We start from the raw sequence: 15,964 nt of genomic DNA, 5'->3' as shown, positions 1-15,964 counted from the left end.
AGGAGTGAGCCATAAACACCACACTGCTTCCAGGTTGAGGGGAAAAGAAAACACTACCAAAAAAGACAAAGCAAGAGAGGCCCATGAAATAGTGGGAGAATCTGAGAGCTGTGCCCAGGGGCCAAATGAAGAAAGTGTTCTAAAAAGGAAGAACTGAACAACAGTGACAAATGCTGCCAGGAGTCTGAAAAGAATACTGAGAATCAATTACCGAAGTTGGCACTGTGAAAGTCACTATTAAAAAAAAAAAAAAGTTTTCAATAGAGTCATGCGGATAAAAGCCAAACTGAGAGTATGTCTGAGAGACTAGGAAATGAGGAAGTGGCAACAAACTTTTTTCAAGGAGATATGCTCTAAAGCAAAGCACAGGGAATCAAGATGAACTTAGAAGAAGATATGAAATCTAGGGTGGTTCTTCTCTTCCTTTTTTAAAATGTGAGGTATTGTACATCTGTATCCTTATGGGAATGACTCAGCAAAGAGGGAAAAAACTGACAATGGAGGTAAAAGCGGGACGATTACAAAAGCAGTATCCTTAAGTCTGTGAGAGGGGCTGGTATCAAGCAGACAAGATGAGAGTTGGCTTCAGATAACATTAGAGTCTGAGGGAGAAGAGAAGAATACCTGAGGCCAGAGGCAGCAGGGTGGTAAAGAGGGAGGTGGGAGTGATGGAACTTCTATTTTCTCAGTGAAATACGAAGCAACATCAGAGAATCAACTGCAGATCGTAAATAATTACAATTTTAATCCCTGTGTATGGCAATCAATAAAGTTAAAAAAAACAATTTGAGCACAGAAAAATATTTCAAGTAATAAATTTATTAATAAATCCCTACAAGGCTTGCTCTAGATGAGCTAAATATTAGAGCTAAAAATTATAAATTATCAGTAGTTTCATATTATAAATCATAATAATGTTACATATTTATAAAGTCACATATTTTGTGTTATATACTTTATCTGATTTTTTCTAAAAAAAGAGCAAGAGGACCCCCCATAGAATATCCTGAAGATTAAGATAATTGAATCAATATTCCATTATATTTGCCACAATTTATAAAACGGGAAATAGGTATCAATTGAATCATAAATTCCGTAAGTAATCTGTACTAGGAATGTGATTTATACTTATCTCAGAAGAGAAGACATAGGGATTGATTGAAGTATTACACCATAAGCTTTTTCTGACCATAAAATTGGTTTTCAGCACCTTGCTTTATTTAATGTGGAAAAACCACTAGAGAAATTTTCTATGAGGAAAAAAGTGATTTAATAGTTTTTCCTCTAAATTAAATACTATAAATAAAATAGTATGTGATAAAAGAAGCACAAATCCAAATACAACATTTATTACATAGTATATATCTCAGGACATTCAAAAATTATTTATCAGGTAAATTTTCTGCCATCCATATAAAAATATGAAAGATGACTTCAGGCTCATTTTTAGATAATAATACAAGTAATTAGGAATTTTAATGCACAAACTACAGAAGTATACTTCTCAATAAAATCTGAATTCTCATACATAATATTTTTGTGGTTTGCTTCAGTTTGTATGTATCTGTTGTTTTGTTTTAACAAATATCCTGACTTTTTATTTTTTCTTCTTTTTCACTCACTCTTAAAATAAGACTGAAAAGTGTTCAGGTGGGAAAAAAGATTGCCATAACTATTAGAAATTTGAAATATAATTTGCTCTTAATGAAATTGCCAATAAAATTATCACTAATAAAACTGCATTAATTCTCTTAATATTTACCAGGAGATCCATAAACTACTTAGAATTATGTAGAAATGGAGAATATATATGAATTTCAGGGAGAAAGTGCATGGAAATTTCATAAAATTTTGTCCACATAAGAAAAGCATTTAAGACCCACTGCCATAAATGATGAATATTATGACAGAATTCCAGTAAACATAGAAATGGTGTCAGAAGAATAAGGATTATTTTTCCCTCATGGTGGCACCCAAGGCATAGGATGTAAAAGACAGGGGAAAGGTCATCTTGATTATCATCTCCTTATACGAAGCCCATAATGAGAACTTTTCCTCCATGTTTTCATAAAGATTTAGGTAAATACATTACCAACATAGACAAAATTATTTTAATTACTGTACAAACTGAGGATGTTAGAATCCCCAGCACTATCGCGACTATCACTTAGAACCAGACAGTCCCTCTCCGGAAAAATATAGCACGGCTGACATGTTTATTACTGGCCCCAAGATTCCTCAAACCAATATAGAAAATAGGCACAAATTTGAAATCTAAATTGATATTTTCTGAGTCCTTTTAGTATCCAGCCAAGCCAAAAGGCACCTTTATTAATTTTTTCAAAGATTCTCTTGTATAATTGCACAATATAGCCCTGTGGTTAGGAGACTGGTCTTTAAGATCAGTATGTCCTAGGTTGACTCTGCCACTTACTGGCTATGACTTGGTGACACTCACTGAGGAGATTTCCTAATCTCCCTATCCCCTTTCCTTACCCGTAAAATAGAAATATGGCTGTGGCTACCTGCTAGATACAGTTGTTGGGAGAAGTAAATGAAATAATGCATGAGAATATACTATATCAATAAAAATGATACAAACTAAATTTCTGAGTGATAAGCCTAAGGCTTCACCTTCTTAAATATTTTTAAATCCCTCATATTTAATAAACATGTTATTAATTTTGTTTTAAAAATTTAAATTAAATACTCACCTAAATGGCTGCTCTCTTAATATCATAGTACATAAATCTGTGCAGATGTATTTATAGTGGTCAAATTTATCATAATGTAACAAAGCAAAAATTAGCTTTTGCTAACTTTTATGTTATGTAGAAGAGTCACTACGTTTCTGTGTTAAACTTAATAATGACTGGGGAAAAAATATTCTTATGGGACATATAACTAGAAGCCAAGTCCTCATTAATTGAAGAAACAGCAATAAGATCAAATTGACAAAGGAACAAATATTTGTGTAGTGTTCACTGGGAGTCATTAATGTATACACAACACCACACATATTTCCTGTACATACTTGGGCAACATAAGGGCTATATCAAAGGTAATTTTAATTCTAGGCTCTAGCTTTAAAACTTAACCATCCCCAGAAAGTTGTAACTGCACTGCTCACATTTAAGTGATTAAATCTTATGACAAATTTTATTGTCTAAAAGCTGCAATATTTCTTTCATGCAAATTAATGAAATATACTCTTAATTTACAATCTCTTCCATTATTAAAAAAATTAAATTAGTAATTAAATGTTATAAATAATTGTACTATTACTTTTGATGGCATTTTCATTACCACCCTACCTTCAGTGAAATGGTGCGAATAGGCCAAACTGGAGAGAACCAAGTGTTGAATAGGAAGTAAAAAGGTGAAGAAAGAAAAAAAATTTAAACTCTGTTTTCAAAACATTGGCTGGAAAGGGAAAAATGGTTTAAAAAGAAGTGTAGTAAGAGGCAAAAAAAGTAAGAATGTATCTTTAGGGTGAGTAGTTCTGACAATGTTAATAGGGGAACAGTCAGTGTAGGAAGACAGATGGATGACATATGCTCAGGTAAGGGTACTGGAATTAGATTATCATATTTTCTCCATTTTAATTTCTTCTTTAATTTTTCCCCCCCGAGAAATTACCATTGCCCATTGATAATTCTAAAATAGGCATATAAATAGAATTGAACCATTGACTAAACCTGCAATGGAAACTTTTTAGTGGTTCATAGAACAAATTCCTACTATGTTCTGGCAACTCTTTTCTGTAAAGGGTCAGAGAATAAATATTTTAGAATTGGCAAAACTGTCTTTACAGGCCATATCCCTCCTGTTGTGACTAATTAACTTTGCTTTTACAGAGTGAAAGCAGCCATATACAATACCTAAAGAAAGGTCATGTCTGTGTTCCAATAAGATTTTATTTTAAAAATCAGGAAGCAGGCCAGATTTGGCCCAAGGATCTTAGTTTTCTAACCCTGGATTTAAAGGATCTATTGTATTTTCTGCTTGAGGAGTGAAAGAACCTATATCAAATTTTACTGCCCAGTGTTTTGTTTGTTTGCTTATTTTAACAAACTAACAAAGGAAAATCCTTGTTTGGTCATGTTTTGAAAGATTAAGTGAATTCATAGCAAATGATATATTCTAAGTGTTTTTTCCTGTGGTAAAAATGATAAAAAATAATATATTTAATATTCCTATAATTTTACTATGTAGAATAGGTAAAGTTTTCTAATCAAAATAAAAAATGTTTCATATGAAATAAGGTATTCAATACAATGTAATCTCATTGCAAACTGGCAGCTAGGGATAAGGATAAAATTACTTGAACCACGATATTCTAAACTCATAAAGAAATACGTTATACCAATTTTATCTTATGACTAGTATGCTGAGTTTGGGAGGACTTTAAATCCTAATACTAACAGTAATCTTAGTTTCCTGAAATTTCATCTCATCAATTCAGATTGCTAAATCTAAAAGGAAAATATGACAATAGTCACCGAATTGTTAACAGTATACTTGGATCCAGATTATTCTAAGAAAATCATTTTACACTTTGGACTGGCCTAACATATAAGCATCACATGTCCTAACACACATTGTTGGAACACAGAAAGTTAAGTGAATCATATTAATCTTTCACTTTATTAGCACTGTAAATTAATCATCTACCTACTTTTACAAAAAATATATCTTCTAGTACATTTGTAATTATTATATTTCTTAGGCATATTTTTATAAAAAATTATTTTAAATAATTCACACTATTTCCAAATTTAAGAGAAGCAGCATTATTTTTCTTCCACTGAACTTTGTTTTTCTTAGACTGTATTAATGAAAAATAATTCTCCTCACAGAATTTGTTAACATTACATGTGCAATTTAAAATAATGAAACTGGCTGCGCTTATGTGCATGTTCTCAGAAGATGAGAACCAAAAAAAGCAAAAAATAAAAATTTATACCACAGCTGGATGAGTAAAAATCGCAAATTATCCATACATTGCAAATTTATTTAAAATTAGGAATTAGTCCTAATTATAAACATCTTTAGGTATCATATTAATCCCCCTTTCTAGAATATGCAATAGCTATTAAAGTTCAAATACATTTTCATAGCTAATCATTTAATAAATTTATTTAAACAATGTCAGGAAACTGAAAATATGCCTGGTGACATTATTATTATAACAAAGGAATAAAGGTACACCTACTGATTTTCATAACTAGTTATTAAAATTTTCAATTATAACAAGAAAATATTGTTTAAGTGATATTCAAAATATAATTCCACTTACTTCTAACTGAAGAATATTCATAGAAATATAATTAATCAGCTATGTGAGTAGAAAAAGACAAGCCATTACACTATAAATAAAACAAGGAAGTAAAGCAGTACTGTTTAGTATAATGTCTAAATACAGGAAATACTCTCAATAATTATACAAAAATATTAGGAAATGTTTTCATAAAATATCTTTGTGTTTTATAACTCCAGGAGATATTCAAGTGTCTTGATTTTTAAAAAATTACTTAAACTTAAATATTTGGGAAAGATGTTTAATAAAAATGTCTTTGTAACTGGTATTCTGATTTGTGTGTGTGTGTGTGTGTGTGTGTGTGTGTGTGTGTGTTGTGGTTTCAGGGCTGGAGATGGGAAAAGTTTCTAGTCATTTTTCATAGGCTGAGTCATTTCAAAGTCTCCTAAGACACTTAAAAGTGTATATGTTAAATGTTAGAATTTTAAGAGAACTATTTATCTACATAATTGTTTACCATTCAGACTGAAAGCAATCAAGAGTTCTGGTCATTCCCATTTTGATCAAGAAATTGCAGAGAAAGTCTTCTATTACTTCAGGTACTGCATGCTTTGAAGGAAGAACTGTTTTCCGTTCCTGAAATTTAAACGTGCATTTATTTATTCTGAAAACATCAAAGCACTAATTAATGATATAGATAAGCCTTCGACTCATTCATTCATCCATTCATTTTTTTTCAACAACGTTTGTTGACTGTTATATGCCAGGAACCATTAATATTTTAATTACTGGGTATAAAGCAGATGAAAGCAAACAAATCTCTGTCCTCCTATCTATTAGTCAAGTGGATGGAGACAGAATATGAATAACTAAATAAAAAACATATACTATGACAGATGGTACTAAGTACCTTGGGGTGGGGAGAAAGTAGAGGACTAAAGATAGAACCAAGTGTAGGACAAGTATTTATGTGAAGCTGGGTTGCTACGTATTTAGGGTGGTGAAGATGTCATTGATAAAACTGTTATCTGAGCATAAATCTAGAAAAAGAGGCAGAGTGTCTTATGTTCCGGTTTGTATCTGCATCAGCAAGTGCAAAGGCCCTGCAGCAGGAGTGTGATTGGATTGTCTAAAGGATAGTAAGAAGGTAGGTTTGCCCTTTCAATAGCACATAGCATGTTAATCAAAAAAAAGAAAAAAGAATGCATGGACCTTTTAATGCTTTTAATTATCATTTAAAAAGAAATACAGTAATTTTAGTACTATGACTTTTAGAAACACTATGGAGAAAATAATTAGTGACAACAGGAGCTTACACTACTATTCCACATGGAAGTCAGTCAGTCTGTCAACTAGATCAGGGGTCAGCTAACAGTTCTTATAAATAAAGTTTGTTAGAGCACAGCATGCCCATGCCCATTTGTTTACATATTACATATGGATGCATTTGCACTACATGAGATAGTTGACTAGTTGCCACAGAGTCCTTATGGCCCTCAAAACCTAAAGTACAAGTTGAGCAATCCCTAATCTGAAAATCCAAAATCTGAAATGCTCCAATAGCCAAAAATTCTGAAGCACCAACATGATACCACAGGTAAAAAATTCCACATGCAAGTACTTAACACAAACTTTGTTTCATATACAAAATTATTTAAAATATTGTATAAAATTACCTTCAGGCTATGTGTACAAGGTGTATATGGAACATAAATGAATTTCATGTTTATAACTGGGTCCCAGCCCCAAGAGATCTTAGTGTATATGTCAAACTAAATAATCCAAACCTATAGCTTTTGGAACTTTATATTTGTTAAGGCTTGAGAGGAATGGGACTATGTGGCCTGAGCCACATAGCATGAAGCTGCAACTTCTGCTTCTTCAATTATAGATTAAATGTCTTCATTACTGTCCTAAAAATGATTACAAAACACGGAATACCACCAGATATAAGACCCCTTTAGAACACTGCTCTTCCTTGAAGAATGTCAAAGCAATCTTCCTTGGAATGTAGCAAGCTGTAATCAATCAAATCATTACAAACTATGTAATGACCTTGTATGGAAAATGCTGCAACCCTGTTAACTTCTGTTTCTGCCTATATAAGTGAAAACTTCCCCACTTTGGAACACTCACTCATTCTTTTGGAGACTGTGTTTCCCAGGTGGCTATCCTCAAGCTTTGCACTTGAATAACACGAAATCATATTTTCAAAATATCACTATCATTGATATATATTTGCAAATATTCCAACATCTGAAAAAAATCCAAAATCTGAAATACTATGGTCCCAAGCATTTTGGATAAAAGATACTCAAACTGTATGTAGTATTCTGACAGAACATCTTAGCAGACCTAAAACTACAAAAATGAAGACATTTCAGCAAGCAACAAATGAAATTAGTACAGCCATAAAAATTATTATATCATGTAAGTCAGTGTACAAAATAAATAAAATAATTGGTAGTTTCTTAAAAATACCAAGGAATAGGGAATACTAATTCTATTTTATGGAATGAAGTGTTGCTCAATAAAAATAAAATTAAAAAAATAAAACAATCATCGTCTCTTGAGTGCTGTCATTTTCTTCGCATTGGCAAGAAGTCACTAATTTGTTTGCTGACTATTTGAATAAGCAGATCTATTCTCACCTACAGAAACTCAGCAGCAAATTTTCCTTTCGCCTTCTCTTTCCCAAGCTGTTAATGGTTATATAACAGGTTACACAGAATGCACAGAATGTTTACATGGAAATCCAATGAGGAAAGAGAATCTTTGCTGCCCCAAAAATTCTTTCCAAAAGTGGTACACAAAATTCGACAATCATTAAAAAGTCAGGAAACAACAGGTGCTGGAGAGGATGTGGAGAAATAGGAACACTTTTACACTGTTGGTGGGACTGTAAACTAGTTCAACCACTGTGGAAGTCAGTGTGGCGATTCCTCAGGGATCTAGAACTAGAAATACCATTTGACCCAGCCATCCCATTACTAGGTATATACCCAAAGGACTATAAATCATGCTGCTATGTTTATTGCTGCATTATTCACAATAGCAAAGACTTGGAACCAACCCAAATGTCCAACAATGATAGACTGGATTAAGAAAATGTGGCACATATACACCATGGAATACTATGCAGCCATAAAAAACGATGAGTTCACGTCCTTTGTAGGGACATGGATGAAATTGGAAACCATCATTCCCAGTAAACTATCGCAAGAACAAAAAACCAAACACCGTATATTCTCACTCATAGGTGGGAACTGAACAATGAGAACACATGGACACAGGAAGGGGAACATCACACTCTGGGGACTGTTGTGGGGTGGGGGGAGGGGGGAGGGCTAGCACTGGGAGATATACCTAATGCTAGATGACGAGTTAGTGGGTGCAGCACACCAGCATGGCACATGTATACATACGTAACTAACCTGCACATTGTGCACATGTACCCTAAAACTTAAAGTATAATAATAATAAATTTAAAAAAATAAAAAAAAACAAAATTCAACACTGATGTTTATTACTGATAGCTGCTATGACATTCACAATAGTGGTGAGTTGAGGCAAATTGTGGGGCTACAGAAAAATCCTGACAAAGGGGTAGAGTGTAAAATTACTTTTGTAAAGTTCAAGAAGAATAATTTGGAAGGAGGCAGTTCAAGATGGCTGAAAAGAAGCCTCCAATCATTAACCCTGCAGGAACACCAAACTGAAGAACTATTCACACAAAAAGGCAACTTTATAAGAACCAAAAATCAAGTGAGTAATCACAATACCAGGCTTTAACTTCACATTGCTGAAAGAGGCACTGAAGAAGGCAGAAAAGACAGTCTTGAGTTGCTGACACCACACCTCCCCCATCCCCTGGCAGTGGCCAAGTGGCATGGAGAGAAAATCTCTGTCCTGTGGGAGGGAGACTGTAGCAATTATGGAATGTTTTACATTCGAAAATAGTGCTGCATCATCATGGCAGAAAGCAACACCAGGCAGAACTCAGCCATCACCCAGAGGGAGCATTTCAACCAGCCCTAGCAAGAGGAGACTTGCCCATCCCAGCAGTCAGAACCTGAGTTCCAGAAAGCCTCACCACCATGGGCTAAAGGGTTCTGGGGTACTAAATAAACTTGAAAGGCAGTCTGTACCACTTGGACTGTAATTCTTTGGCAAGTTATGATGCTATGCTGGGCTCAGAGCCAGTGGACTTTAGGAGCACATGACTTAGTGAGATACCAGCCAGGGCAGCCAAGTGAGTGCTTGTGCCACACCTCCCCTAACCCCGAGAGACTCCTTCCTTCCACTTGAGGAGAGAAGAGTAAAGAGGACTTTGTCTTGCAATTTGGATACAAGCTCAGCAACAGTAGGGTAGGGCACCGGGCAGAGTCCTGAGGCCCCCATTCTAGGCCCTAGCTCCCAGACAACATTTCTAGAAACTCCCTGAGCCAAAAGAGAACCCACTGCCTTGAAAGGAAGAACCCAGTCCTGGCAGGATTTATGACCTGCTGACTAAAGAGCCCTTGGGTCCTAAATAATCAGCATCAGTAGCCAGGCACTACTTGCTGTGGGTCGTGAATGAGACTCAGAGACATGCCGGCTTCAGGTGTGACCTAGCACATACAGAGAGGTGTGGTGGCTATGGGAAGAGATTCTTTCTGCTTGAGAAAAAGAAATGAAAGAGTAAAGGAGAATTGCTTTTGCAGATTAAGTAGCAGCTTGGCCCTAGTTGGGTAGAACACCAATCGGGCCCATTGAGGTCCCTGAATCCAGGCCTTTGCACTCAAATGGAATTTCTGGACCTGCCCTGGGCCAGAGGGCAGACTACTGTCCCGAAGGGAGAGTTCCAGGTTTGGCAACATCAACCTCAAGCTGACTGAGGAGTCCTTGGCCCTTGAGTGAACATTGGTGGTAGCCAGGCTATATTTGCAATGGGCCTAGGCTGGTGGTAGACTTCCCTGATTGTGGAAAGGGGAGAGTAGGAAGGACTTTGTCTTGAGGGGTGCGAGCTAGCTCAGCTGTAGTAGAATAGAGCACCAGGTAGATTCTTAAGATTTCCAAATCCAGGCCCTGGCTCCTAGACAGCATCTCTGAATGCACCTAGGCTAGGGTAAATTTGCCACTCTGAAGGAAAGAACACAAGCCTGGCCACCTGCTGATTGTAGAGCCTTAGGGCCTTGAGTGAACATAGGTGTTACCCAGGCAGTGATTTACAGTGAATGGGCCTTGGGGAAGACTCCGTGCTGTGCTGGCTTCAGGTCAGACCCAGCACAGTCTCAGTGGTAGTGACCACAGGGGTGGCTTCTATCAACCCTGCTCCAGCTCCAGGCAGCTCTACACAGAGAGGGAAACACCCATGGTTTGGGGGGAAGTAAAGAAAAAGTCTGTACCTGGTAATCTAGAGAATTCTTCCTGATCTTATCCAAGACAACTTAGCCAGTACCTCTATAAGACTACAAAAGCCACAACATTATTGAGATTGGAGTGCCCCCTAATGAAGATACAGCTGCAGTGACCAAGAACTTAGATCATAACACCCAAGTCCCCTCAAATACCTGGAATGCCTTCCCAAGAAGGATGGGTAGCCCAGAATGTGAAGACCACAATAAAATACCTAACTCTTCAATACCTAGACAATGATGAACATCCACAAGCATCCAAGCATCCACAGCATTTCCATCCAGGACAACATGACCTCACCAAACAAACTAAATAAGGTACCAAAGACCAACTGTGGAGAGACAGAGATGTGCAACCTTTCAGACAGATAATTCAAAACAGTTGTTTTGTGGAAACTCAAAGAAATTCAAGATAACACAGAGAAGGAATTAAGAATCCTATCAGAAAAATTTAATGAACAGACTGAAAAAAGTTAAAAAGAATCAGACAAACTGAAGAATGCATAAGAGCCTCCTGCCAACAGAATTGATCAAGCAGAAGAAAGTATTAGTGAGCCGGAAGACGGGCTATTTGAAAATACAGTCAGAGAAAGAAAAAAAGAGTAAAACAGAATGAAGCATGCCTATGAGATCTAAAAAAATAGCCTCAAAAGGGCAAATCTAAGAGTTATTGGCCTTAAAGAGGAGGTAGAGGCAGGGATGAAGTAAGAGGGAGGAAGGTAAACAGGAGGCAAACAGGAGGTAGAGAAAGACATAGGGGTAGAAAGTTTATTCAAAGGGATAACATCAGAGAACATACCAAACCTAGAAAAAATATCAGTATTCAAGTGCAAAAAGATTATAGAACACCAAGCAGTTTTAACCCAAATTAGACTCCCTCAAAGCATTTAATAATCAAATTCCCAAAGGTCACTAATAAAGAAAGAATCTTAAAAGCAGCAAGAGAAAAGAAACAACATATATAGCTCCAATATATCTGGCAGCAGACTTTTCAGTGGAAACCTTACAGGATAAGAGACAATGGTATGGCATGTTTAAAGTTATGATGGAAAAAAAAAACTTGTATCCTAAAATAGTATATCCAATGAAATTATCCTTCAAACCTCAAATATCCATGAAGGAAAAATAAAGATTCTCCCAGGCAAACAAAAGGGAAGGGATTTCATCAACACCAGACCTGTCCTACAAGAAATACTAAAGGGAGTTCTTCAGTTTGTAAGAAAAGGATGTTAATGAACAAGAAAAAAGCATCTGAAGGTACAAAACTCACTGGTAATAGTAAGTACACAAACACAGAACATTATAACATTATAATGGTGGTATGTAAACTACTCATACCTTGATAGAAAGACTAAAAGATGAACTGATCAAAAACAATAAGTACAACAATGTCAAAATATAGACAGTGCAATAAGATATAAATAGAAATAATAAAACTTTAAAAAGTAGAAGGATTAAGTTAAAGTGGAGAGTTTTCAGTAGTTTTCTCTTTGCTTTTTTTGTTTATGTAATCAATGTTAAGTTGTCATCAGCTTAAAATAATAAGTTATCAAATAGTATTTGCAAGCCTCATGGTAACCTCAAATCAAAAAACATGCAACAGATACACAAAAAATAAAAAGCAAGAAATTGAATCATACCACCAATAACCTTCATTAAATGGAAGACAGGAATTAAGAAGAGAAGACCACAAAACAACCAGAAAACAAATAACAAAATGGCAAGGGCTTCCTCCTTACTTACCAATAATAATATTGAATATAAATGGACTAAAACCACCTCCAATAAAAAGACATACAGTGACTGAATGGATGAAAAATTAAGACCTAATGATCTGTTGTCTACAAGAAACACACTGCACCTCTAAAACTGAAAATAAACAACTGAAAATAAAGGAATGGAAAAGATATTCCACACAAATGAAAACCAAAAAGGGGCAGGAGTAGCTATACTTATATTGGACAAAAGAGATTTCAGACAAAAACTGTAAAAAGAGACAAGAAAGTCATTATATAATGATAAAGAGGTCAATTCAGCAACAAGTTATAATAGTTGTAAATATATACGCACCCAACTGTGGAGCATCCGGATACACAAAGCAAATATTATTAGAGCTAAAGAGAGAGATGGACCTCAATACAATAATAGCTGGAAACTTGAAGACCCCACTTTCAGCACTGGACATGTCATCAGGACAGAAAATCATCAAAGACACATCAGACTTAATCTGCACTACAGACCAAATGAACCAAATAGCTATTTCACAGAGCATTTCTTCTAATGACTGCAGAATACACATTCTTCTCCTTATCACATGCATCATTCTCAAGAACAGACTATCTCTATCCTTGGGATATACATGGCCTGGCATATTGGGCCACAAAACAAATCTTAAAAAATAAAAAAACCCTGAAATTGAGTCATGTATGTTCCCTGACTACAATAAAATTAAAAATCAGTTTAACAGGAGGAATTTTGGAAACTATACAAACACATGGAAATTAAACAATATGCTCCTGAATGACAAAAGCAAAGAGGAAATAGAAAAAATTCTTGAAACGAATGATGATGGAAACACAACATACCAAAACCTATGAAATACAGTGAAAGCAGTACTAACAGGTGAATTTTTTAGCTGTAAGTGCCTGCCGATGTCCTCAAGTCCCTGTTCGGGCACCACTTTGCCACCTGCACGGACCTTGGGGGACTGAACAAAGGATGACAAACATGGGAATAAAGACAAAGACAAAAGAGTATATTTGGAAGAAGGGTCAGGGGACTCCTTGCTTCAAGTTAACAAGGGCCCTAAGCTTCTTCAGTCCTCCATATTTATTCAGTAAAAGAGATAGCAAGAAGAGGAGGTGATCGTTGGGTGACTATCAGTCGGCAGTTTGATTTACAGCAGGCTTGCAAGATTGCATTCTTCAAACAATAGGCTATAGATGTCCCAGTAGATAACCTCAACAAGCACGGCACCAGGGAGTGATTGCCTTCAGCAAACCTTCTGGTGGCAGGCGCAGTCATAAGTTTGCCCACATCCTGCATTCAATATAAACAGTTTGCTGTTTGATCATATACCCTCCATTGGAATGTTGAGTTGGTCATGATCCCTTTGCCGGCTCTCTACAAGTGCCTACACCAATAATAAAGAAAAACTTTAAATAAATTACCTAATGAGTCATTTTAAAGAACTAGCAAAGTAAGAGTAAACAAAACCTAATAAATATAAGAAAAATAATGAAAATCAGAGCAGAAATAAATGAAATTCAAATGAACAAAACAATACAATAGATCAATAAAACAAATGTTGGCTTTTTCAAAAGATAAACAAAATCAACAAAACATTAGCCAAAAAAAAATTTTATTTTAAAGTAGACTCAAATAAATATAATTAAGAGGAAAAAGGGGACATCACAACCAATACCAAAGAAATTTTAAAGGATCATTGGAGGCTACAATGAGCAACTACGTGCCAGTAAATTGGAAAGCCTAGAAGAAATGGATAAATTCCTGGACACATACAACCTACCAAGATTGTAACATGAAGAAATCCAAAAGCCAAACAGACCAACAACAAGATTGACGCCATAATACAAAAGCTCCCAGCAAAGGAAAGCTCTGGACGCAATGGCTTCACTGCTGAATTGTATAAAACATTTTAAAAAAGGAACTAATTCCAACCCTACTCAAACTATTCTAAAAATCACAAGAAAAGGGAATACTTCAAAACTCATTCTATGAGGCCAGTATTACCCTGATATCAAGGCCAGACAAAGACATGTTAAAACAAGAAAACTACAGGCCAATATTCCTGATGAACATAGATGCAAAAGTCCTCAACACCGTATTAGCCAATTTAATTCAACAACACATTAAAAAGGTCATTCATCATGACCAAGTGGGATTCATCCTTGGAATGCAAGGATGGTTCAACTTATGCAAATCTATCAATGTGATACATCATAACAAAAGAATGAAGATCAAAAATCATATTATCCTTTCAATTCATGCTGAAAAAAGCATTTGATAAAATTCAACATCCCTTCATGATAGAAACCCTCAAAAAACATGGAGATAGAAGAAACATACCTCAACACAGTAAACGCCATATACGACAGACCCACAGGTAGTATCACACTGAATGGGGAAAACCTGAAAGCCTTTCCTCCAAGATCTGAAACATAACAAGGATGCCCATCGTCACCACTATTATTCAACATAGTACTGGAAGTCCTAGGTAGAGCAATCTGACAAGGGAAGGAAATAAAGGGCATCCGAATTAGAAGGGAAGAAGTCAAATTATCCTTGTTTGCAAATGCTATGATATTATACTGGAAAAAAACCTATTCACCAAAAGGACTGATAAAGTCAGTAAAGCTGCAGAATATGAAATCAACATACCAAAATCAGTAGCATTTCTATATGCTGACAGTTAACAATCTGGTAAAGAAATCAAGAAAGAAACCACATTTACAAATAGTTACAAATAATATACCTAGAAGTTAACTTAACCAATCAAGTGAGATCTCTCTACAATGAAAGCTATAAAATACTGATGAAAGAAATCGAAAAAGAAACAACAAAATGAAAAGATAGTCCATGTTCATGGATTAGAAGAATCAATACTGCCAAAATGTCAATACTACCCAAAGCAATTTACAAATTCAGTGGAATCCCCAACAAAATACCAATGACATTCTTCATGGAAACAGAAAAAGTAATCCTAAAATTTATATGGAACCAAAAAAGTCCCACATTAGCCAAAGCTATCCTGAACAAGAAGAAAACTGCACTAATCACATTATGTGACATCAAATTATACTACAGAGCTATAGTAAACAAAACAGTATGGTACTAGTATAAAAACAGATACATAGACCAACGGAACAGAGCACACAGAAACACATCCATACATCTACAGTGAACTCATTTTCGACAAAGGTATCAAGAACATACATTAGGGGAAAAGACAGTGTCTTCAATAAATGGTGATGGGAAAACTGGATATCCATATCCAGAAGAATCAAACTAAACCCCTATCCCTTGTCATACACAAAATCAAATCAAAATGGATTAAAGACTTAAATTTACACCCTCAAACTGTGGACCTTCTAAGAGAAAACTCCCAAAAGAAACTCTTCAGGACACTGGTCTGGGCAAAAATTTCTTGAGCAATACTTCACAAGCACAGGCATCCAAGACAAGTAATAGACAAATGGGATCACATCAGTTAAAAAGTTTTGCACAGCAAAGGAAACAATCAATAATGTGAAGGGACTACCCATAGAATGGGAGAAAATATATGCAA

At 35.4% G+C, this 15,964-nt stretch overlaps 1 protein-coding gene across 7 annotated transcripts in view; it reads right to left on the bottom strand.

Moving 5' to 3' along the window:
- Positions 1-15,964, bottom strand: part of SPAG16 (sperm associated antigen 16) — a 1,164,663-nt gene that overhangs the window by 1,129,066 nt on the left and 19,633 nt on the right. For 6 of the 7 annotated variants that reach the window (XR_008677798.1, XM_019022690.4, XM_055380495.1 and 3 more), the window contains one exon: positions 5,778-5,896. The exons of the other annotated variant lie outside the window; for it this stretch is intronic. Coding sequence is in view for 5 of the 6 variants with exons in the window: in XM_019022690.4 (XP_018878235.2) it covers positions 5,778-5,896 (119 nt within the window). In the remaining variant the exon portion in view is untranslated. The remainder of the gene's footprint in view (positions 1-5,777; positions 5,897-15,964) is intronic. 7 annotated transcript variants of the gene reach the window in all.

The sequence above is a fragment of the Gorilla gorilla genome, chromosome 11 (genome assembly GCF_029281585.2).
Source record: "Gorilla gorilla gorilla isolate KB3781 chromosome 11, NHGRI_mGorGor1-v2.1_pri, whole genome shotgun sequence".
Lineage (NCBI taxonomy): Eukaryota > Metazoa > Chordata > Mammalia > Primates > Hominidae > Gorilla > Gorilla gorilla.
Note: the sequence above shows the minus strand (reverse complement) of the source record. Positions and strands in the feature narration are given on the sequence as shown.